The sequence below is a fragment of the Globicephala melas genome, chromosome 2, assembly GCF_963455315.2.
Source record: "Globicephala melas chromosome 2, mGloMel1.2, whole genome shotgun sequence".
Classification (NCBI taxonomy): Eukaryota; Metazoa; Chordata; class Mammalia; order Artiodactyla; family Delphinidae; genus Globicephala; species Globicephala melas.
In genome coordinates this window covers 78,658,474-78,685,084 of record NC_083315.2, presented here as the reverse complement: position 1 = coordinate 78,685,084, position 26,611 = coordinate 78,658,474, and the positions used below count along the sequence as shown (strand labels likewise).

The following is a 26,611-nucleotide window of genomic DNA, read 5'->3' as shown; positions in this document are numbered from 1 at the left end:
CCTATATAGAAATATTAACAAATGACTACCTTACTTAAAAGAACAAGGAAAATAGAACAATGAGGGAAACTAATTGCTTTTCTGCATGTGATTATGATTTAGGATTAATTCATTAAGCAAACATTCATTCACATGTTGACATATTCTATATTACTTCATCCTCTGGAACTTTATAATGTATGTATATTAAGTATGCCCAACTTACCACTATTTTATGGGATCAGATTTATTTGGCATAACATTTTTTAAAAAATGAATACATCTTTATCAAAACCAGTTACTAAAAATACATCTGAGACTATGAATTTATGCAAGCAAGGAGTAACTCATTACAAGACTTTTTCAGCGACTACCTTATTTCAATGAGCTATTGCTAAATCCCAGAAAATCATTTCTTGCAAGAATTGTATTTTTCTATAGCACTAACATATATTATGTATTAGCATCTATTAAAAAATAATCTGACCTCATCAAAAAGCCAGTCAAGATTGATGAAGTCAGAGAGACTTATTTAATATAAAGTAAAGCATTTCTCTCTGTAATTTGGCAAAAGATTTCCATCCTTCTTTTGGGTCTCAATGGGTAGTTAATATTCTAACTACCCATTTTTTAAATATTTTTAAAATATTAAATGGACTCCTCATGTTTGTGTTGAAATCCCTATATCCGAGAAAGAGGCAGTGAGATGCAGAATTGTATATCATGGGTCCAGCATTATACCATGTTTTCAACAATATTCAAAGGAGTGTGATTCCATTCAAGCATATTGAATCATTTAGGATATGCTGAAGAAGTACAATTCAATTATGAAAAACATATTGAGGGGCTAGCAGGTGATAATTGCCAAGATAGGCACTGAAAGTCTGCAGAAGTGAGTAAAACATATAGATTATCTTCAGAAGGTCATGGCCTCTACTAAATGACAGAGTAAGACAAAGGCTAGAATAGAAGGATGAGCCACTGTCTGTGACTGTACAATTCGTACATTGCACAAAACTGTCCCACTAAGGGAGTGAATGACAGCCAACTTAGGGACCATGCAACACTTGCTAAGCCACATGTATTGATGTGCAGCTGTGCCCTGTAGAAAAAGAGGCACCTTTTATTACTAGCCAAAAGCACTGATCCCTTGACCAAGTCATGTATTCTCAGAGCTACATCAGCTTTCCTTCTAATTCACAAAGAGGCACTTACATAAGTTAGAATTTAAGTTCCAGGAGGATAAAAGTCTTTCATGAAACAATATATCTGTCACCTAGAACAGTGCTGGCACATAATAAGCACTCAATAAATATTTGTTGAATGTTGTTGACATAGAAGAGTGGACGCCCTGGGGAGATTATATCAATATGGGGGTCAGGAATTTCTAAATTTTTCTTTTAGACAAAGTTCCTTTATTGTTGTCTTCAACTTTCTACCATCATTTCCCTAAAATAGTTTTAAATAAAGAGAGAGTTAATAGTGAACAATGAGGAAAATGCATTGTTAATATGGAAATCAGTTCCAAAATATTGAAAAATGACTTTAAAATATAGAAAATCTCCAGAGCCGAAATCAGTTAATTCTTTAGGAATTTTCCTGGTAATGACTAAGCATTAAGGGTGTCCGAGAAAGAAAAAGTGGGAGCATTATACTTAAAGTAGGTTTTATCAGTGATAATTGAATGAGGCTAAAATTTACCTCCTAAATCCCTTACATGATGGACCTTCCTCTGTGTGACAGAACAGAAAGCAGGAATTAAGATGGAAAAGCTTGGACACACATTTTCCAGGTTTATCTCTTTTTTTTCCCCTACCATTGGCTTGCAGGTGAAAAATAAAGCCACCTATGCAAAGCACTGCTTTTTAAGTAAACATTTAAAAGCATTTTAAAATTAAAACATTCAAAAGCATTTCTTCTTTTGGCAAAATGGATTTTTAGTAAATATCTGACAAAATCATCCTCTAAAATGTGTTCATATGAAAAAGATATCTCAAATGGGAAATATCTGCATACAGGGATTATATACAGATTTTGTTTGAAAACAGTTGTTAAATAAATGAACTGGTAATTTTATAAGCAGTTTTTCACTTGTTTTCCAGGAGCACATGATTCGAGAGGATACCAAGGGTCTGACACCGAGACAGTGTACTATAATGGAGGTGGTCCTGGCTACCATCAAGGTAAGGTTATAGTGTCCCTGGATATGGATCCAGAGTTCTCTGTGTACCCTCAGAGAAAGGTACCCCCATATGCATGTCTGTAGAGCTGTGCCATCCATAGACACAGTAGACAGTTGTACACTTACATTCTGGGAGTGTGTCAGACTTAGGCCATACTATGTCATTATTACATCCATATTGCTCTGCCCTTAGATTTCAAACACATTTTCTAAAGGTAGACAAAGGAAGCAACTCTATGTTTAACAGGTGTTTTCAAAGAAAGACATGTACCCCCAAAGCCCAGTTAAATAGATACTTCAGGGGATTTAGGGTTAACAGAATTTCCGTTTGTGTTTTCTATGCTTGCTGAAATGGTTTTGGAAAGATCAATTTTCTCTTCTCTCTTAGTAAGGACAATAATTTAGTTTTCTGCTGAAAACGCAAAGGCATTGCATTGTGTTCATCAATTTTTCATAGCCAGAGGTTAACCAAAAGTTATTGGATTGTGGGCTAAATATAGGCAGATCTCAAAACATAACTTAGAAGTTCTTTGTTTTCATGTGATTCTTTATAGATTTATATACATAAATTTTATATTTATATGTGAAAGTTTATTAAAGAGTGAAAAATTAATTCATCTCCTAAATTTGGACTGTGTCCAATGTACTTCACTTGGGGAAGCATCTGTTATCAAGGATGTGTGAATAGTTTAGCAAAGAACTGTGAGCTACCACAAGCCATTTTCCAAGCACAGAATAATCTCACTGGATAGAAACAGACACTGCAACGGTAGTCATTAAAACAGAGTTCTATTTGTATAACAATTGGACACCTTCAAAACACTATTACTTCATGACTTTTATAGTTTCAGCATTTAATAAGAGGACATCTTTTGCTGCTTCAGTGTCAAAAACTGCAAAATGAAATTTGTGAGGTGACTATTTTGTGACACCTGGTGGAATGTGGCAAGTGTGAATTTCAGCAGTGAGATGACAGTGATGGAGTTTCTAAAGATGCAGCCAGAGTATGGGCTGGAAGTATAAACATTTTGCAAAAGCTTTTTTTTTAATGGTAAACATGAAAAAAGAAAAAACCTGTTCTTTTTGAAAATAATTTTCAAAAATATGAATAAGAAATGACTGACCCTATGGAGTTATAGAAGCACTAATGGCTACAAATAAGGAAGTGATAGTAGAAAAAATAACTCCGAGGCACACCATGAAAAAAAAAAAAAGTAAGATTTTTAAAATCAGAATTCAGCCCTCATGGATTTTATAAGGTCAATGGATGACTCTAAGAGAGAGCGCAAGAAAAATATGTTCTGTGAAAATAGAGAATGGCATTCAATGTACTGACAGGCCTGGCTCCTGTTCCTAACCCCAGCATTTCTCTAATTCTTCTTGGTGGGGACAAATGACCACCTCCTGCAGGACTAGTTCTGCCCAAACTCTGGGACAATCCTGATCCCCAAGCAGATCCCCCTGATCTACGTGTTGACAGCTCAACTATCCCATTTTCCTTCCCAGGTCATCCAATGATATTTTAGTTCAGCCTCAACCACCAGACACTTGCCTTGCTCTTCAGGAAAAAACTACTGCCTGATGTCCAAGATCCAGCAAATGGATCCACATCATTATCTTGTTCTCCAGGACCAGAGTCTGACCCTGGTCCTTCTGAACCTCAGAGTCTGAGGTCAGGTCTTCAGTCTCCTTATTTCCCAACTTTTTCTCTGGGGTCCCCATGCTACACCTGCTTTACCTGCTTTGAGACCCTCTTATCTTTTCTGATTCTGAAATTCGCCCTGACTATACTACAAGGCACTAACCGTAATGTTGACTGAAAAGGAATTCAGGAGAAAGAGGAGTACTACTTAAAAGAATTGTAGCCTCAAGAGCTAGTGATTCAGTGTCTGCTGGGAGCCCAGCAAAGGGAATACTGTAAGGCAGAGACTTCATGAGAAAGATATTCTTATACCGAAGCAGTAGATGCTACCCAGGCTGCCAAAGACATGATCCTTAATTCCTCTTTAGCTGAATTTAAGCAAATAAGCTGGACATGAGAAAGTGAGATCTGAAGGAAGAGAATGCTATGGAATTTGTAGACTATAGACTGAAATAGTGTTTGCATTATTTCAGTCATCTTTCATATACGTAAATTCTCTCTCCTGATCCTTATAAGCATCCTGGGTGTTAGGTACATGAAGAATGATCATTCACATTTTACAGATGAAAAAGCAGAGGCTAAGCAGGTTTAACTTGTTTGCCTAAGGCCACAGAGTTGCTTGTAATTGGCAGAGCTGAGAAAAGATTCCAAACTCTAAAATCAGTGTCCTTGCTTCTATGTTTCGTTATTTAACTAAATGTTAACAAGGTGTAGGAAAACGCAGCAAGCCAAAACAGGTAATATTCCTACAGGGAGATTAGTTCTTTTTAAGTTAAAATACTGTATTTCAATTATTTAGTTTTCTTTTTAATTATTTAAAATAATGTGAAATCCTTCAACAAGTACCGATGAAAATATTAACTTTCTTAAATACTAAAATTCTAATTGGACTGGATTAGTCATACCAGTTGCAGGTAGTTTCAATTGTAAGTTAAAAGGATAGAACATGGCACAAGAAACAGAATTACAATGATCTGCTGCAGCTGGCGTGGTTGGCCTTAGAGACATTACATTTACCTGCCAACACTGAGCCAAATCAACAGTATTTGAAAATAAAAGGACAAGGCAACAGCTCTGAAACAGACAGCTAACAACTTAATCAGTATGTGCAAGCTGCTACAGAGGCCAATGGAGAAACCCTATTTAAAGTTGAGCTTTTGAAGAACTACAATCCTGCATCCTGTGGACCAAAAAACACATTCTCAGAAACTTAGATAAAGTTAAAAGGCAGAGGACTAGGTACCAGATGAAGGAACAAGATAAAACCCCAGAAAAACAATTAAATGATGTGGAGATAGGCAACCTTCCAGAGAAAGAATTCAGAATAATGATAGTGAAGATGATCCAGGACCTTGAAAAATGAATGGAGGCAAAGATTGAGAAGATGCAAGAAATGTTTAACAAAGACCTAGAAGAATTAAAGAACAAACAAACTGAGATGAACAATACACTAACTGAAATGAAAAATACACTAGAAGGAATCAGTAGCAAAATAACTGAGGCAGAAGAACGGATAAGTGACCTGGAAGACAGAATGGTGGAAATCACTGCTGTGGAACTGAATAAAGAAAGAAGAATGAAAATAAATGAAGACAGCCTAAGAGACCTCTGGAACAACATTAAATGCACCAACATTTGCATTATAGGGGTCCAAGAAGGAGAAGAGAGAGACAAAGGACCCAAGCAAATATTTGAAGAGATTATAGTCAAAAACTTTCCTAACATGGGAAAGGAAATAGCCACCGAAGTCCAGAAGGCACAGAGTTCCAGGCAAGATAAACCCAAGGAGAAACACACTGAAACAAATAGTAATCAAACTGACAAAAATTAAAGACAAATTATTAAAAGCAGCAAGGGAAAAACAACAAGTAACATACAAGGGAACTCCCATAAAGTTAACAGCTGATTTCTCAGCAGAAACTCTACAAGCCAGAAGGGAGTGGCATGATCTACTTAAAGTGATGAAAGGGAAGAACCTACAACCAAAATTACTCTACCCAGCAAGGATCTCATTCAGATTCGATGGAGAAATCAAAAGCTTTACAGACAAGCAAAAGCTAAGAGAATTCAGCACCACCAAGCCAGCTCTACAACAAATGCTAAAGGAACTTCTCTAAGTGGGAAACACAAGAGAAGTAAAGGACCTATAAAAACAAACCCAAAACAAGAAAATGGTCAAAGGAACATACATACCGATAATTATCTTAAACGTGATGGATTAAATGCTCCAACCAAAAGACACAGGCTCACTGAATAGATACAAAATCAAAATAAATATATATGCTGTCTACAAGAGACCCACTTCAGACCTAGGGTCACATACAGACTGAGAGTGAGGGGATGGAAAAACATATTCCATGCAAATGGAAATCAAAAGAAAGCTGGAGTAGCTATACTCATAAGCAGATAAAATAGACTTTACAATAAAGACTGTTACAAGAGACAAGGAAGGACACTACATAATGATCAAGGGATCAATCCAAGAAGAAGATACAATAATTATAAATATATATGCACCCAACACAGGAGCACCTCAATACATAAGGCAACTGCTAACAGCTATAAAAGAGGAAATCGACAGTAACACAGTCATAGTGGGGGACTTTAACACCTCACTTACACCAATGGACAGATCATCCAAACAGAAAATTAATAAGGAACCACAAGCTTTAAATGACAGAATAGACCAGATAGATTTAATTGATATTTATAGGACATTCCATCCAAAAACAGCAGATTACACATTCTTCTCAAGTGCACATGGAACATTCTCCAGAATAGATCACATCTTGGGTCACAAATCAAGCCTCAATAAATTTAAGAAAACGGAACTCATCTCAAGCATCTTTTCTGACCACAACACTATGAGATTAGAAATCAGTTACAGGGAAAAAAACGTAAAAAACACAGACACATGGAGGCTAAACAATAGGTTACTAAGTAACCAAGAGATCACTGAAGAAATCAAAGAGGAAATAAAAAAATACCTAGAGACAAATGACAATGAAGACATGATGATCCAAAACCTATGGGATACAGCAAAAGCAGTTCTAAGAGGGAAGTTTATAGCTATACAAGCCTACCTCAAGAAACAAGAAAAATCTCAAGTAAAAAATCTAAACTTAACACCTAAAGGAACTAGAGAAGGAAGAACAAACAAAACCCAAAGGTAGCAGAAGGAAAGATATCATAAAGATCAGAGGAGAAATAAATGAAATAGAAACAAAGAAAACAATAGCAAAGATCAATAAAACCAAAAGCTTGTTCTTTGAGAAGATAAACAAAATTGATAAACCTTTAGCCAGACTCATCAAGAAAAAGAGGGAGAGGACTCAAATCAATAAAATTAGAAATGAAAAAGGAGAAGTTAAAACTGACAACGCAGAAATACAAAGGATCATAAGAGACTACTATAAGCAGCTATATGCCAATAAAATAGTCAACCTAGAAGTAATGGACAAATTCTTAGAAAGATACTACCTTCTAAGACTGAACCAGGAAGAATTAGAAAATATGAACAAACCAATCACAAGTACTGAAATTGAAACTGTGATTAAAAAACACAGAAAAGGGTACCCTCCTACACTGTTTGTGGGAATGTAAATTGATGCAGCCACTATGGAGAACAGTATGGAGGTTCCTTAAAAAACTAAAAGTAGTACCACCATATCATCCAGCAATCCCACTCCTGGGCGTATATCCAAAGGAAACCATAATTCGAAAAGAGACATGTACCCCAGTGTTCATTGCAGCTCTATTTACAATAGCCAGGACATGGGAACAACCTAAACGTCCATTGACAGATGAATGGATAAAGAAGATGTGGCACATATATACAATGGAATATTACTCAGCCATAAAAAGAATGAAATAGTGCCATTTGCAGCAACATGGATGGACTTAGAGATTGTCATACTGAGTGAAGTAAGAGAAAAACAAATATCATATGATATTGCTTGTATGTGCAATCTTTTTAAAAAATGGTACAAATGAACCTATTTACAAAACAGATAGAGTCGCAGATGTAGAAAACAAACTTATGGTTACCAAGGGGGAAGGGGGGAGGGATAAATTGGGAGTTCAGGATTGACATATACACACTGCTATATATAAAATAGTTAACTAATAAGAAACTACTGTATAGCACAGGGAACTCTGCTCAGTACTCTGTAATGACCTATATTGGAATAGAATATAAAAAAGAGTAGGTATATGTATAACTGATTCACTTTTTTGTACAGCAGAAACATAACATTGTAAATAAACTATACTCCAATAAAAATTAATTTAAAAAACTAGAGTATAACTGTGACATTCATGCAGTTATAAAACTTGTCCAGAATATTATTTAACTCATCAATTAATGAGGGAACCAGTAAGATCTTATAACTGGCTCCAAGAACCACACATAAAGATAAGCAATGAGGAAAGCTGAAATAAATTTACAAATAGAGGCAAAACAGATCTAGCCACAAAACAGTCATCAGTTGCATCCCACCAGAAATAATTAATTTGCATTTCTAACAACTCTCAGTTGCCAGGAGATCGTGAAACATCATTGTAGCTGCTGCTCGTTATTCTTCCTGTACTTTACTAATTTAATTCTCCAGCACTTATGCTCAGGTTTGACAAAACTGAAGTTTGTCTGGGAAACACTGAGAGGGAGAATGCCTTCCCCTCCACAGATGCTACCTAGTCCTAGTTCAGTTTATCCCACTGCTCTTTACAGTTAGGGTATGTTATTTCATCTGATACTTCCCTGGGTCATTACGTAAACAGAGCTCCAGAGCTCACCCCACCACTCCTCCAGGGAAAACAATCAAGTCCAAGTGAAACCTTCCCCTTTCAATACACTCATTTAATATTTTTCCACTTTAAGTATCATATCACCTTTCCTAAAGAAAGGAACTCTGATATTTTTTTTCATCCACCAAAGCACCTGAAACAATTCCAGACTCTCAGTCTTTGATAAATACTTTCTACATGTGAAAATATTTTAACATTTATATAAGAAGATCAAGGTATAGAACAAGTTTAAATATTACATCTTTGTTGACTCTTCAAAAATAAGAAAAGGCTCTTCCCATTTTGCTGTGCCTCCTCTTCATAACCATAGGTAGCTTTAGGTGCAGCTTGTGTTTTCACAGTGCGCCCAGATGGAGTGGAAAGGAACTGTAAGTGGCCATGGGTTTTTCTTTGGGAGGAGGGTGTCTGCAGTTGTAACAAACTTTCTTCAGATCATATCACCATTGCCTACTTCCTCAGGCCTGTGCCCTTAGTCTTCTCTACATTACGGTCTCTGAAATTACACTCAGATGCCTACAAATGCTCAGAATGTGTTTCTACTTAGGGAAGAAAACTAAGACAATTATGAATTTTCAGTTCACTGACATGTTTCACCTCAGAAATTTTTAAGAAATGGGATAGAGGGATAACATATATCCGTTTAGGAGAGTGTATCAGAATCATTTGTTGAGCTTTTCCAAAACATGCCATTCTGTGAGAATCCTAGATTGTACGAGGCAGGTTGCAATGAGGGCGTAGTTTAGCTTTGTTGGTACAGGGAGAGAGAGAGAACCATTTATCTAACATTAGCAGAACACTATAAACACATTATCATCTCTAAATGGTTGGGAAATAACATCCTTAGTCCTATCACGTATCTCTAGTGAGTCCTCCAAAGTGATGTCTGTGCTTAATACCTGCAGCATTAGAAATGCTCATATCCCTCAATCACCTCATTTATTGTCAAATATATATGTTCTCTGTTACCTTACCTATAAATATTGCAATGCTTTGAGTTTGCTGGACGACAAGAGCAAAAAAAGAAGAAGAAAGAAACTGTTTCATTGCATTTCTCAGACACAAGGTTCAGGAGATGTTGCATTTCCAAGGACCACTGTGCATCCTCGGGTTGGCCTATGTGTGCACCATTGTGTGATTAGATCATGGCGAAGATGGGAGCAGTGGGCACCTGTCCTAGAATTGCAAACTAGTATCTAGAAAATACATGACCAGGAGATACCTTCTTTATGAAATTTGACAACGCTGGATGTTTTTCTCATGTTCTGGAAACGGAAGTCAACAACCAAGTTGACACAGTATCTAAACCTGGCATTCTGTAAGCATGCTGGCCACTGCATCTTCACGATCCCATTTCTTTAACTTAAGTGTTGAATGAGAGGAAGAGTCTTAAGCTGTGAGGATCTGATGTCTGTGATGCAGAGCAACACTTCAGAGATACTGAGGGAACCTGAACTACGTGGTGATGACTTGGCAGTGGCCAGCTGGTGCTATTTCTTTGTATCTACCTCATGTTGATCATACTGTATTATTCCATTTGAGCCTCACGATTATGGCAATAAAATCCCTCATCTAATACTTCTTTCTAAATGCCTCTGCTTACATTATTTTTTTTCTTTTTAGCAATACTTTCATGCAGGAGGAAATGGCCTGAAAAAGAATTTCTTGGAGAAAAGCCCAGATCTTCAGTCTCTGAGATACGCTCTCAGTCTTTATACCCAAACAACTGATGCCTTGATAAAGAAATTCATAGACACTCAAACCTCACAGAGTAAGTAACACATTGGATGTGAGAATAAGTAAACTGAACACAACTAAACTTCAACATAGAAATCATTATAAATAATATCTCTAATTTGACTATAATAAATTAAAGCAGCAATAAGAATGGGTAATTATTATTCATAGAAAATTGCCCAATCTTTAGCACATTATTTTATAATTTCAGTAACACTGGGATATGCTCAATACTAAAACTATATAGAGTGGTTGAGCTTTGCTCTTGCTTCTAATTTCATAAAATTTAGTAAACCCTAGTTTTGAATATCCATAACTGATATTCTCAATTTAGAACAAAAGAGTTAGTGTTTGTTGGTCTTTGTAACTTCCAAAGTAAGAGCATAATTCCCCAAATCCTGACTTCAAATGCAAAAATCTCCTGCTGTCGGGTTTTCAGGAGGGCAAACTCATTTAATCCTAATTTTATATGAGAAAAATTTTAACTTTTACTTTGAAATGAGCCAAGAGCCAAGTATTTTATTGGAAACTCAGATCTGTTTCATGTGGCAAAGTTCCCACCTCATAAGCTTCTAGGATATTACTGTTAAACAACCTTTCTTTCAAGTTGCTTTGTGATTTATCATATTTTGGTAATTCCATGTATTTAAGATCTGGCATTTCTGAGAGATTATTGAAAATGTCCCTCTGAGTCAAAAAACAAAAAAAGCCATATGCAGGCTCAAACTCTAGAACATAATAAATTGCCTCCCAGATATAATAAAAAGAAATAAGAGGACACTGTCTTCATTCATGAGAGCTCCTTCAAAGGAAGCATACGGATCTTTCTCCTCGGATGAGAATGCTCCAGACTTGTCTATGTTTCGTCATGGATATTTTCATTTTTCTAATTACATGGAAGATAATGCCAAGGTAGGTAGGTGCTAGGTAGGTGCTTGACCTGTCTTTAATATTATACTCTGCGCTTTCTGATAGTATCTGACTAAATGCTATGCTCCTTTTAATGTGATCTTCAAACCCAGCTTACATTTTTAGGATGGTTCCAGAAAGGAGAAAAGAGTTGAGTCATAAAGCCTTGTCAAGATATACATTACTCCTTGAACCCATGATCCCTCAAGGTTTTCTAAACTGTGTAAATATGAATGCAGTTCTAACACATCTTACCAGAATAGTGTCGTTGCTTTATTCCCGAAGAATGTGAGTGTATAAAAACTTAGCTCTGCTTTTACAGGTATACATTATGTGTATATACACACAACCCATGTTTCAACATAGACGTTACACCAAAAAAACTACATATGTGTATCAATTGTGTATGGAATTTGGCACACGTGTTGATTTTCTTTTGTATGAATTGTTTGGCAACATCAAAAATAAATAGCGGGGGGGAATAAGAGGATTCATAATCCTAATAATCCCTGACAACATAACTTATTTTCGTCTTGGGTCTTTCTTTTTCTTTTTTTACTTCCCTTTTCTGGCTTTCTCTAAGTACACAATTTTTTTTTTTTTGGCATAATTGAAATTGGTAGGCTATGGATATGAAATGGCTTGCCTTTTCTCTGATAGTTACCTTCAACCATGCTGGGTGGAAACTATTTCCATCTCCTCCCTCCCTCCCTTGTCATCCCTCCGACTGCCCCCCAGCCCAGCATGATCAGGCCCAAAGGACCTGAGGTGTGAAGGGGACTTGAAGGTGCACTTTGCTCCCCCGTCCCCATCATCTTCTAGACCCCTCTCTGCTTCAGGGTTTTGGGGGCAGACACTGAAGGGGAGGAGGGCGATGTCTTTCATGCCCCCTGTACAGCTGCGTCCAGTACCTGCTTCCTGAGGGCCCCGTGCTAGGGATCCTCCTATCTGCTCAGCTCCCTTCAGGGAGCCCTCAGTTCTTGCCTCCTGCAGCACCTACTGTGGCTTCCTGCTCCTTGAGTGTCTACTCCTAGTGTCCAGCCCTCTGGAATGGGGTCCCAGCCAGAAGGCTGCAGCCCAGCTTCCTCCAGTGGGACCCACCGCAGCTCATATATGCTTTCCACGTCTGTGGTGATAATGGAGACTTCTCCACGGTCACCTGCCCTCTCTCTACAATTCTCCTTTCTACCTGCTCAAATACTTGCTTATACTTTCAAGCTGGGGGGAGGGGAGGAGGAAGAAACACTGCTAACAGAACATAACCATTGTTCAATCAAAAACAGAGGCGAGCCAAGGCTCGTCAATTAATGGATGCAGTGTTTGAGTTTTTATCCAGTTCCTTTCTTCCAATTCTATCACAATCCTATCGCAATACTCATTACCATAGACTGAATAATAAAGTTAGCAACAGCACCATATCTCTTATAAGATAGGGAAAGGAGAGAGAGAGGAAAATTCACTGAATGTTAGAATTCTGTATGACATACCCCCAAATAGAACATATTAAAGGATGCAATCCCCATTTCTGTAACAGTCCCTAAAGTCATGGGTCGTATGTATGACTTCCAAATGCCCGGGGCCAGCCCATATTTCCTTTGGCTTCTAAAGAACCTCAGCTTCCAGGGTTTTTTAACTGACAGAGAAACATAGAAGAGTTGAATTCTCAAGGGTCTTATTTACATGGGCTGCTCTACTCTTCTATGAACACTTGACATGGGGTGTGTTGAAAGAGAGGAACTTGGGTGCCACCCCTTGGATTCCTTTGGTATCCTCCCTGCAGATGCACATTTACAATTAATAGTAGGATCAACTCTCCCTTTTTTGTACCTGCTATCCTAGTATCAGGAAGAGTCCAAAATGACCAAATGAAGTCTCAGTTTCCAGTGTAAATATTGTTGCAATTATTCAAGTAATTTTCTAGAACTTGGCTCAGTACCAAATACCCGTGAATATTTATTGTTCAGTTTTTGTTAATCTAATTTATATTTTGTTAATATAATTTAGAAAGACCATACTGGTGTTATGGTATCTTTCAAATATAAAATTTGAAATGGGAGCTGGTGCTACACACTGCAAACCCCTGCTACCCTCTGCCTGAGGAGCCCCATTCAGGGTAAGCTGGGCTGTCAGACAGTTAACCCCCAGGAAGCAGCCCTCAACCAGTGAAAGATAGGAAGCTGGCAGATTAAAAAACAGACAAAACATCAGCTTCCTCAGTTGGGACAACTCTAAAATGAATTCTACGCAAACTCCAGAGTTCCCCTGTGAGATGAAGCTTCATCCCTTCAGGGAGGATGCCTTCCCAGATGGACCATTTACCATGGAATGCTTGTCTCAACTTTCTGCTCCCGGGGGAACCCAAATCCAGTGTCACACTGCTGGAAAGTGAGGATCCAGATTCCAGGTCAGCTCCTCTAGATCTAAATCCTGTGCACTTAACCATGATGCCTGCATCTTCTTGATGCTAATTAAATTATAAAGGCCAAATACCCTGAATGAATTTTTCCCCATTACTTGAGCTTTTTCTCTCATGATTTCTTAAGTTAAGAATACAGAACTAATTAGAGAAACTCAGCTTGTAAAGTAGTGAACATTATTTGGAAACAAATTTTACATATTTCATTTACTTTATGACTGACAAATCAAACTGATTTTTTGTCTCCTTCATTTCTAACTCACACTCTACAAGTATTAATGAATCATCATTCAACTGTTACTTAATCAACATGTTGTGTAAAAGAACTTGGAATCCTTTAGAAATTTAACTGTGCTTTTTAAAACATCCATATTTTGTTCTCATATTCTCATAAAATCTTCCCTTACTCCATTTGCTTCTTTCCCTCTCTCTTGTTAAAATGTTCTTTCACATCTCTTTCTCCTTTCTTTTTTTTCCTGATCTGTGTTAGCAAATTAATTGTAACATTAAATATACGGGGAAAAAACAATGAATAATTAATGAATTATTTTTTCACTGTCTTCAAATTGGAAGACATACTTTCTTTAAAAATATTTTTAATTCAGTTTTTACATAAATGGGCTTGTGAGTATAGAAAAACCTGCTGTATATTGCTCACTTATGCTTTATTTTATTGCTCTTTTATTCCCTTGCTCCATTCTCTCCATTTTCACCTTCCTTTCCTCTTTCTTTGATCTCTTTTTAGAATAGATTTAGATCTCCTCTTTCTCCAGTAATAAAAAAAAAAAAAAGGAATAGAGTTTCATTAGAAATTTATGAGCACAGAGTTCAAATGAAATCCATCAGTTTGGAAAAACACTGTCTTCTCTCCTCCTTCTATTCCAAATATTGGAAAATAAACAAATGCCAAATGGATAGAGAAGTATTCTTAAGTCCTCAAGTGAAACTGAGAGTTCGATTTTAAAGAGTATCATGTTTATTAGTCTAGCAAGGTACTGCAGTAAGAAAACACCATATTATGCTGCATTCACTTAACAACTATTTACTGAGCATCACCTCTGAATAAAGTCCCATACCATGGGGCATATATTCAAAGCTAAACATAGTGTTATGTACAACACCAGGTGCTCTAATATGGTGGTTCTCAAGCAGAGGTGAATTTGTCCCCCCAGGGCAATTAATTACAAATATCTGAAGAGCTTTGGTTGTCTCATCTGGGAGTGGTGGTCATGTTACTGGTATCTAGTGGGTGGAGAACAGTGAGGCTGCTAAACGTCTTACAGTGCACAGGACAGTCCACAACAAGAAGTTATCTAAAGTCTCCAGGTGGCAATAGTGCTGAGGTTGGGACACCCTGCTCTAATACTAGACTGAAACAACATGAGAAGTGATGTAACATGTCATGTTAGAAGAGGGAAAAATTTGCCTTGGAAGACCGAAAAGGCAGAACAGTCAGTGGGAAAACTGAGTCATGAGGAGGTAGAAAGAGGAAGGCATTCTGGATTCAGAAACTGTCCAGGAAAGAATATACTTGCATTCTTAATTTTAAAATCCCAACATGTCAAGCATATCCACAGTATATTTTTATGAGGAAAAAATGTTTATTTTGCTTTTAAAGCAAAATTCACCATATCACCACTAATAGGGTTTAAAAGTAACTTAGAGTTCCTTGCACTGTTAACTATTTTGTGTAACGTTAGTAGAAATTATTTTAATATTTAAAGTAATTACCATGTTCTTCTCTTGGAGTTGGCCCTATGGCCTAAATTGGGTAGTTAGCTTGAAAATTTATACTTTTTTATTGTGGTTTCTCAAAAATGTGTTACTTACAGTTTTAGAAGCTGGTACAAAATTCATTTCTTGAATCTTAATTACAATATTCATCATCACTTTTAAAAAAGCTTCTCTAACAGCTATTTCATTATACCAAGGGCTCTTTGAATATTTCATGCAGTAGCAGACAGTGAAAAATGTGTAAAACTTTAACATATTAAGTAGAATTCTTTTCAATGGATAACACAATTTGGAATGAGGCACAGAATGATTAATTGCTGACCTATCCTGTGTCATACTGTTTCCTTACCTGAGCATTTATTAGGGCTTGAGGAACCTAAATCTAAAAAGCTTTAAAGACAAAGGGGATTTTTTATGTCTAAGTTACAAATGGCTCATAAAGCAAAAAAAAGACTGTATATATTAAAATATATGAAGTGAAATGTCTTTATTCTATAATCTGTCCTCTTTTTAACTTTTTATGAGCAATATCTTTGAGTCCTTGCTTATTTGAAATTTCTTAAAATTTAAATCAGATCGTTTTGGTCATTATAATATCTTGTTTCCTGCTAAAGTAAAGTATAATATATTTTAATCTGAAATGTAAATCAGATAGCTACTGACTCACATTTTGAATCTACGAATATGCTTCAATACATTCATTATGTATAAAGCATTAATTGTCTCTAATTATGTTCTTCAAATTACAAAAGATATGTCCATAAGAAGAAAAGAAACCCCGTGTGAAGTGGTTCACTGTAGAAAAGGTCTCTTCTTATCAGAAATGTAGAATTTAACATTAATAATATTTAGTTGGCAGAAGAGCTGGCATCAAAATAAAGAGATTAGCCTTTAGGCCAAAGGCCACAGCTGAAACTTCACCTTGATGCCACCTATGGGAGAAAATGCTGAGGAATGTCTTCAGGCTAAATAAAGTTCAGTTAGCCATCTTCACTTTAATACTGATTTGAAAGCACAGTCAGAAGTGGTCTCTCATTTTAGCTAATAAGCCTTTCAGAGATCACCAGAATCCCCTCCAACACGTCTATGCCCCTGTCTTATCCCTGGGACAGTGGGATTCCACTAGCTAGCACTGCCTTCTAAGACAAGAGGTTAGATTTCTTATGCAGTGGAAAAACTGAGAATTTATGCGATTTGGCTCTTCAAATATTGCAGTTGGTCTGATGACATTCAACGCTGGGTGAGGCTCTTCAGTGCAGTCAAAAAGCTGTACACAAATAACTTTAGTACGAGTGGTGATGTGATACGGTCTGAGCACACTGAATCCTTTCCCAGGGTAGAAATGTGTTAGATAAGGGTTACAGTAATGCTGAGCAGTACTGGGCACTGAAAGCGAGTTGTCCACCACTGTGCCAGTCTTCCCAACCAGTCCTGCGAGGTGAGTAACTTCATCCATGCTTGTCCGGTTAAGCAATGAGTCACAAATAGATTAAGAAACTTGCTAAAGTCATATAGATAAGTGGCAGAGACAATGCCCTTCCCACTATTTCACACTTATTTTCATCAGCAAAGAAAGCAGAATGTATTATTACTTCCTACACCCACCCCGCGCTTTCTTCTCCATAGTTCTGAATAATTGGGGTTACACTTCATACTTCTTACTTCTCATTTTGGTAAGACTAAAGCTCCCTTCTGTTCCGGAGATAATCTTTCAGTTGGTATCTTTTTCACATCAGCAACAAACTCTTATCCCCGAACGTCTTCCTTGCTTCCCAGTTTCTTCTCATTCTGGCCCCAGTTACTGGGCAGACTTAGTGGCCAAGGCATCTTTTGAATGTTAATTGGAAGTAATTGTACTGTAGTAATCTAAGTTGAAAATAAGAAAATGCATCCTGCTTTCTGAAAACCCTTTCTAACATAGGCTGATTTCACTCCTCTGGAGGTAGGGGTGTGTGTGTGTGTGTGTGTGTGTGTGTGTGTGTGTGTGTGTGTGTGTGTGTGTGTGTGTGTGTGTGTGTGTGTGTGTGTGTGTGTGTGTGTGTGTGTGTGTGTGTGTGTGTGTGTGTGTGTGTGTGTGTGTGTGTGTGTGTTTTAGGCTGTTGCTGCTTTGGTCTTTCTCTTTTCTGCTCTTCTCACCCTTGTCCCCCACCAGCAGAAAGATCATTTTGTAACACTCCCCTTGCACATACAGTCATATCATGAGTGCTAATCTACATTTCTCTCTTCTCCCAATGTAAATCCTAGAAGACAGGGCCTTGCTTACTCATCCCTCAAATCTAAGTGCTCAGTATAGTACCGGATACAAAGTAGGTGCGTTAGTGAATTTTAGAAAAAATAAATGCTGGGAAATTAAATGCAGAAAATTTTTAATTGTGTGATATGACACAGTCCTCATATTTGAATTGATGCCATTACAAATCTTTATTGAAAGCAAGTATATTTACAGCCCAAAAGAGAGGGAGAGGGAGAGATAAGAGGGAGGAAAGAGAGAGAGAGAGAAGTTTACAGTTTGATGGCTGGTAGTGTTTAGTAGTTTCTTTACAAGGTAGAAGATAGTAAGTGCACTGGAGAAATACAAAGGGCTATATAAAGTTAGATGGAGAGAATAAGATCTCGCATCTGTATTAAACTCTTGAAATCACCATGTGTTATTCAATCTGTTACATGAACTTAAACATAACCAGTAAAAAATGAAATACACTACTGTGTTCCGTTTAGGTCACAGATATATTCATATACCCTTGCATTTGACTCATTTTTAGGAGCATTTTCCATGTGCCAGCCTTTGTGTTAGATGCTAGTTAAAACTACAATGAAAGGCTGTGCTGAATATCTTCCATTTGCCCCTTCTAATCCACCCTACTTTCTCCCTGGGGCTGGGGCGTATTGATTACAACAATAGACTCTCTTACTCCTTGTTTCCCATTGGGTTCAGCCAGTAGGGAGCCCCTGCAAAGCTCTGGGGGAGGAAAGAGTTAGGTAAGGTATTCATTCTGTCCGCTCCCTCTGGGCATGATCCATTCATTCAAGCTGACTTTGTCCTTTGACTCTAAGCCTCTCAAAGTTGCCTTCCCTAGAAGACTCTCCTTGTGGACCGCAGTAATGACTTCCGCCCCTCAGGCTTTAGGGATTATGGATATTAACAACCCCACTATCCCTCAACCCGCCACCTAAACCTTCACAAACTGTCTCTTTCTTAAAGCAACCAAAATTACCCTAATTTGAGTTTCCATCTGTTTGCTAATGATACCCCGATGCATACAAAGGCAAATCTTCATGGCTTTGCTAGGTTTTTCTTCCATGCCAACTCTTTCACTCAGGTCATCAAAGATTAACATTTTAAAATAAACAAATCAAGCATCAGAATAATTATCTTTGGAATGAGAAACAGAAAACATTGCATTTTGATGACTGAGCTACCCAGAATGAACGCAAGCGTATATTAGCTTTTCACTCACAAGAATATTTCCGTTATACTCTGGCCAAGTCAACAAAATCCCAGCTCCCACTTTCTCATAATGCAGTTTATCTTGCTCAGTTTCATGTCTGAAAACTGGAAATCATATTGAGACAACTGGGAGCCACTGGTGACATTTGCAAAGTTTAAGAGCCCTCATAGCACAGACTAAGCAGATGTTTGTTGTATGTCATGTAATGGGGAAATTATCATTCTTTGTGCGCTTATCTAAGTATGCATATTTCTAGGTCAGAAAAGGGGTACTTCCATTATTGCTTCCTTCATTTTTTAGTATAACTAGTTGAAAGATTAATTTTTCCATAACACTACCCATACAACTGTGTGTAATGGAAAGGTATCTTTTCATTTCTCAATTGGGTGAGAGCTAGATCTCATTCCAAGACTATGCAGAATACCAGTGGTATTAGAACACTGCTTTCTCACTTAAGTACTCTGTTAGTTGCATCTTAAAGGCTAAGTTGGATTTAAACAATTCTGATAATGAGTAATGTGCATATTTTTCTAAAATTAAACCAAAAAATTAAATAAAAATTATTTTGTTTCTAAAAACAAACAACAACAAAAGGCACTTGACATTGGCATTACATTCAAAGATCTAAGAAAAACCATTCACACTTGGAGTTTACTATAGTTTATAGGCATCTTCAAATACCTTTTTCTCACCTGAGTCTGAGGACAGCCCTGCAAAGTCAGACAGAGGTCTTTAGATTATTGGTCTGATATTCCACACTGCCTCTGGGTGCTCTTTTGAGATGGGCATTTCACCCAAGAGCAGTAGATGCCATTGAAGTGATTTGAGCAAGGGTACAGTGTGCAGAAAAAGACTGAAGGGAGACAAGACAAAAGAAGGCAGCCAGGTTGGAGGCTAGGCTGTGCGAATAACTATGGAGACATGCGAGTAGGTTCAAGATGTAATTCAGCACTCTAATAAGCATGAGCTGGTGAAATAAATCTTGTCAAATTGATAGAAATTTAGGATAATAAATTTCTTTTATAGGGTATTAAAATAAAGCAATATTTACTTCTGTGTGGTGAAATTGGTTTTTTTCTCCCTGCTTATAATTTTCTGCACTTTCAAATTATCAAAGTATGTCCAGGCATTTCTGTTGAATCATAATTTTAAAAGAAATATGTGGAGAACACACTTTGATCTGCAAAGTAAATTAGTTTCATTGAATACCAAGGTATAATCAGTTCAACGTGGTAGGTTTTAAGATCTTTCAGGGCCTTGGATTTAAATCTGTGGGATGAAATAAACAGCCCAATTAAACCTTCTCCTTACGATTCTAGGATCTCAGAATTGCTCTGTTGGTAGGAGAATTTTACAGAGTATGAACTACACGTACGTGTTGTATTTACGAGCATATATATGCTGTATGTGTATATGTAATTTAATTATTTATAAATCTTATTTTATGAAGAAAATGACCAGAGTAATTCTGTAATGCATTGATTAAAATTAAGCAAATGCTAAATCAGTGATAAAACAGGTAGTCTTAAAATTATCTAACACTTTCTTATTACGGGTAATTATGATATTCTTCAATGTTTTTGTTATAGTTATTTTTGTTTTAGGACTGATTAGAAAGTGAAACAGAGGTTAGAATGAGTTGTTGGGAATTTTATGGAAATGCTGACAAACTGAGATGGCAGAAAAACATTCTTCAAATCACTGAGTCAAGAAAGCAAAACACAAGACAATTTCTCTGGATCCTCTGAGCCGTAACATCTGTTTTTATTCACTGAGAACAGGTTTCTGTGACCAGTGGGTTCAGTAGTATTAACTGAAAATTGCAGACTATTGTTTTACAACCTCTATGCGCCCTTTATAACTAACTTCCAAGAAAAGATATGGGATGTTTTCTCCCTTGGTTATCCCGTGGCACTAGAAGTTAAGCCCTTGCTATTCAGTGTTTGATTTATCTTAGAAAAAGAAATAAGAACTGTGTTAAGTAAAATGGAAATAGTAAATCTCAATCTTTAAAGGTTGAAAGTCAAGCTTGTATAAACCTCTGGCATAAAGGTCTCTATTTATGGAGAAGAAGGGGCAAGAAATTGGTATGTTGGTTAAAACAGGGAAATGGGGAACCATGCAGTCATGGCCCAAGCATCTGCTCTACCTCTGCTTGGCTATATGACCTTGAGACAAGTCACTTAACTTCTCTAAGCCTCAATTTTCCCATCTGTAAAATGGATAACACAGCAATTCCAAAGTCCACTGGGTCCTGGGAGGATCACAGTGGTAATACACGTGAAGTGCTTAGTGCACAGCAATCTCTCAATAAATGTTAATTTTTAGTGCATCACTGATATTGGACACACTGTCTAAAAAGTACCTCTTTCTTTTACAAACATGAACAGAGAGAAACTGTCTTAGGATGCAGCTGTCTGAGCAAGGAAGCCAATAGTCAATCACATGCTCCTCTGTGAGCTGTACCTCATTACCAGGGGGCTCTCAGAGTGACTGAGAAACCTACCACACTGAGACATGAAGGATTCACACCTGCAGTTTCTGTGAACTTCTTCTCCATATATGCCATGGTTGTCAAATAATTGTATATTTTTTGAACACTTGGTATATGCACAAAGCGCTATGCTGGTAGGAGACACGGGGAAAACTCTCTGCTCCAAGGAGCTTACAATGAAGATAAAAACAACTACATGAGAGGGAAAAAGCATCACACAAGGTAGCTTACGCTAAATACCAGGTGAATCTAAAGACCAAGTACTAAGGGCTTTCAAGGAAGGAGAAATGACTGTGGGCAGGAGAGTTGGGAGGATTCAGAGAAGCGTGGCTCAAGGTGGGCTTTGACAAATGTCTGAGGTTCAGGTAAGAGGAGAAGAGGAGGGCGTGTCTGCAAGGCACAGAGTCCACATCTACAAGAAGAAGTACTTCTCAATGTGGAGTCCCAGGAGTAGCAGTGTCAGGGCTCCCGGTGTGTCAGTCAGCTTAGACCACAGTAACAGAATGCCACAGACTGGGTGGCTTAAACCAAAGAATCGTATTTTCTTATAGTCCTGGAGGCTGAAGGTACCAACAGATTCAGTTTCTGGTGAGAGCCCTCTTCCTGGCTTGGAGGTAGCTGTCATCTCTTGGTGTCCTCACATGGTAGAGAGAGCACACTCTCTTCGTGTCTCTTCATATAGAGACCCTAATCCTGTTGGGTCAGGGCCCCCCCCCCACTCTTATGACCTCATTTAACCTTAATTACTTTCTTAGAGGCCTTGTCTTCAAATACAGTCACATTAGAAGTTAGAGCTTCAATATATGGATTTTGAAAGGACACAAGCATTTGGTCCTGAGAACTTGTTAGGACTGCAAAATCTTAAGCCTCACCCCCAGTGCTGAGTTAGAGACTCCAGGTTTAAGGCCCAAAAGTCTGTGTTTTAACCAGCCCTCCAGGTAACTGAGTTTGAGAACCACCGGAGTAAAGGGTCTGTAGGGAGGAGTGAATAGAGGGGAGATGGAAGAAATAGGTTATGATCAGAACTTAGAGAGCTTTGAATGTCAGACCCAGGAGTGTAGAGATTGACCTGCAGTCAATCTCTAGAAGGCCCAGAAGAAAGGAGAGGTCAACAGATTAACCTAAAGGACTCATGCTGTGCCATCTACTTTTGCATAGGAGGGAAGGAAGAAAGGAAGGAAAGAATGCAGAAAAGAAGGGAGGGATGGAGAGAGGAAGGGAAGGAGGGAGAAAGGGAGAGGAAGAGGGGAGGGAAGGGAAGGGAACCTCTTGGTAAATAGTTTTGCAGTTTAAATATTTAGTCTAAATGTAGTAATAGCAGGAACAGACAAGAAGGGATGAATATGAGAAACATCACGAAGGAAGAAACTACAGGTCATTACAAAATAAAGCAAACAAAGGAGATAGAGTGGTAAACTTAGGTAACCTGTAGATCAGTGAAACCTACCGCTAAGCAAAATGTAGAAGTGTTGATGGGGAGCTGTTTTGATGCAAGTGATAAATTCCATTTTATTTATGTCAGTGTTAATAGCAGGACATACAAGGGACTGTGTCCACTGGGCAGATGGGAAAGGTAGTGGAGAGAGTGGTTGGTACTTCAACTACATTCAGGAAGTGATTCCTGAATCCTGGGGAGAGGGTGCAAGCTCTGAGGAAGGGCACAGAGCAAGGGAGGATAAGCGAAATCACGGAGCAAGCCACCATTCAGAGGAAAAGCCGTGGCCAGGAAACAGAAGGCGATCAGGGCAGGGTAAATATCAGTGCCATTTAAGCACTTTTGCTCCTAGCACCTTCAAAGGTCTCTGAGTCTGAGCACTTCAGAAGGGACAAGTTTACAGCTCCTTGTGAGTCCTGTGGGTAGATCATCATGCTCGTGACAAGGGCCAACTAGGCAAAATACGAATTATGAGCACCACTGCTATTAGCCTACTGGTAAACTGGGTGATGGCCTTCAGTACCATCGAAAGACCTAAGGGTGTTGACCATTTACATGTACTTAAGAAGTGCGTTAATTACTTCATTGGGGGTTTCTGTAACAATAAATGTGTGGTTGTCAAACCTTAGTGCACATGAGCATCACCTGCAGGGCTCGTTAAAACACAGACTACTGGGCCTCATTCTTACAACTTCTGAATCATGAGGTCTGGAGTTGGGTCCGAGAACTTGCATTTGTAACAGGTTCCCAGGAGCTGCTGATGCCTCCTGGTCCAGGGACCACACTTTGAGAACTGTTGCTAAGCCCTACGTAGAGGCACGCCCTATAATGACACCACCTGTAGCTCATTCAAGGCATTGGCTGCAAACAATAATTTCAGGCCATTTTTTTAGTGTGTCCAGGCTGAAACCTCTAGATAAGAGCACTGGAGAAGCATAAGAAGAACGTATGGAGTCAATAAAAATGGTTTTTTCCAAATGAAAGTATGTGCTTTACAGCCTCAAAGGAAGAGCCTCATGTAGACTACACACACACACACCCTAAAAGGTAAGATACAGAAAAGTCTTTATGAAAGAAAACAAAAACACTTTCTTCTGGGCCAAAGTTGACATTCAGGCCTGCATATCTTCCTCACATTCTCCTCATATTTTAGCTTTCACATCAAATGACATTGCCTTTTTAGTATACTGGAAGAACCTAGAAACTTGACTCCTGCCTGTGACTCCATACAAAAGGGGTTATTTTCAATTACTTTCAGTTCAGTTTTTGTTCATGAACAATAGGATGTGATTGAAAAGCCAAGTTCTATGGGAAAACTTGGCCATTTACGTATGTGTTTATAATGTAAAATTTTGTGATCGGTTTAGAATACATTAGATCCTCTAGCTCTGAATTGCATGGTTGTCTTATGTGTGGTTATGCCTCATTTCATTTTCCACTGGAAGTCATTTCATTCCCTTGGTTTATAAACACCTTGAATTCTCTTTAACTGAAAAGACAAGGTAACTTGATAGAGCATCCCCCTTAGCAATAATAACCCCCAAGGTAGAATCAAACTAAGCAGAGCAAAACTATAGGCATCATGTCCTACATCGTTCAAGAAAGGAAAGAAAATGGTGCTGAAAGGCAGGAAAGCCACTATGAAGAAATTCAAAAGAATAGACGGATGTACTGGAAATGCAAATGAAGAATGTCAATTTTTCTTTTCCTTTGGAGTAGGCCAGTTTGGAAATTAGCAGGTAAAAAGTTGCAGTTATTTAGATGGGAAGGCTAGTGAATCCTAGACAAACAGGGTCCCAATGTCCATTATACAAAGCATACCTGTGTATCCTACTTGATCCTCTCAGTGATCCTGTAAAGAACAGGGGACTATACGCATTCTCTGATGAGAAGACAGGTCTTCAGGGTGAGATTGGGTGACTTGTAAGAGTCACATCAATATTAAGTAGTAGAACTGGGCTCAACTCCAAATTTTTCAAACTGTAAACACAGGACATTTTTCACTAACCAGCCCACTAACCAAAGTTTTTATCAGAAAGCTGAATTTTCTAATATTTAGAGTAATGCTCTGGACATACGAGTAAAACCAATTTTGGCCCATAGTCATTACGCCTTGTCATTAGCCTACCATTACTAATCTATGTGAGCAGCAGAATTAAGATGTAATGAAGTCTAAGAGAACCTCTTATTATTTGTGTGGATACAACAGTGACCGAGATGGGTAACTATAGACATTAATTCAACAGATGTTTATATATTGCCTAAATCTTTTCCCTCGCACTGTGGAGTGTTTGGGAAGTATAGATAAAAAATAGTTTTTCCTCCCAATCTTTGGGAAGACAGGAACTAGAAAGGTGAATGTACAGAAGAATCACCTACTGAGGGATATAACTAGGTTGGACAGACTGTTAAAGCCATCAGTCAACATTAATTTACTAGCAGCACAGCCACTTTTCATCAGTTCCCTTATTCATTCACTCAACATTTAATCATTCATAGATTCATTTTATACACCATATGGCTAGACGCTACCCAGATAATTTGTTTCCTTCCAGCAATCATTTACTACCATTGTAAATTGTGTTAGTCTGTTGATTGGGATTCAAACTTAGATTTCAACTTCCGACTTTTGTGTCATGTTGATTTGATACGATAGCTATGAAGTGACATGACAGAATATCAGATGGCAGAATCTCCTTCTACCAGTGTCATTCAGAAAACCCATGAAATATTTATACGGTCTGAAGTTTCCTATGTGCCCAGAGTCTACTGTGGGAAACAGGGTTTTCTACACTCCTTCCCAGTTCCTAAAAACAACCAGCAAGCAATTAATACAACTTACTGAAAATGGCTGGTGTAAAAGGCAATTTGGACACAGTATGGATTTGCAATGTTTTAAAAGATTATGTAGTTTTATAACTTCCGTGTTAAAGGCCTCTGTACCCTCCCCCTACTTCTCAATTTATAGACATTTCTGTTAGGATGGGGTTCATCCCAGGAGGCATATGTCACCCTGCCCCCTTCCCCAGGCAACCAAATTCCTAGGGAGGATATTTGTTATACCAAGTTTCAAAAGCTAATAACATTGGTCCTGGGCACTGACCATAGGTGAAACACTGTAGTCTCAGGAAGATGGATTTTGTCTTAATTCCTGGATCAGGCAGAATCAAAGTTGTAGAGATATGAAATCCCTAGATAAGATGGTTCAGCAATTAGCCCTAGAACCCAAAGCATTATCTGCTCAAATACGAAGGAAATGCTAATATATTTTTAATTTATTTTCTCAAGCAAATTGAAGTCTCCTTTGTGCATATGGTCATATTTTCTATTTCTTCAAAACTTGGCTCTGCCGTTTATTAACTATGTAACATTGGGTAAGTTATTCATTTCTCTTTGCCTCAATTCCCTTATCTGTAAAATGAGGATAAGAATAGTACCCCCAGTGTGGTTGGTGAGAAGATTAAATGAATTCATATATATAAAGCTCTTAAAACAATGCCTAATACTTAATAAGTACTTTATAACTGGATTCTTAATTACAGAACTAGTGATATTTTATTGTTTTTGTTTAAATTAAGGCAGTTGTGTTTTCATCTCTTATTTTGCCAAGAAAACTCTATGGAAATCTATCTCCTAGCCCTTATGCTAAGAGTGGTTTTAGTGATGCAAGTACGTCACAAGTGTATAACATTTTTCTCCAGAAATAATTTAAAGTTCTTGGACAGCTTCTATTAGTCTCATTCTTTGGCTCATTTGAACAGACTCAATTTTTGAATGATTTGTACTTGATATTGTATAGAAATGTAGCCAAAAAATTGAAAGATAATCTTC

At 37.8% G+C, this 26,611-nt stretch overlaps 1 protein-coding gene across 1 annotated transcript in view; it reads left to right on the top strand.

Moving 5' to 3' along the window:
• UNC13C (unc-13 homolog C) overlaps positions 1-26,611 on the top strand; it is a 576,706-nt gene that overhangs the window by 517,563 nt on the left and 32,532 nt on the right. Inside the window, exons 28-29 of the mRNA XM_060294236.1 lie at positions 2,082-2,162; positions 10,230-10,377. Coding sequence (XP_060150219.1) covers positions 2,082-2,162; positions 10,230-10,377 — 229 coding nt within the window. The remainder of the gene's footprint in view (positions 1-2,081; positions 2,163-10,229; positions 10,378-26,611) is intronic.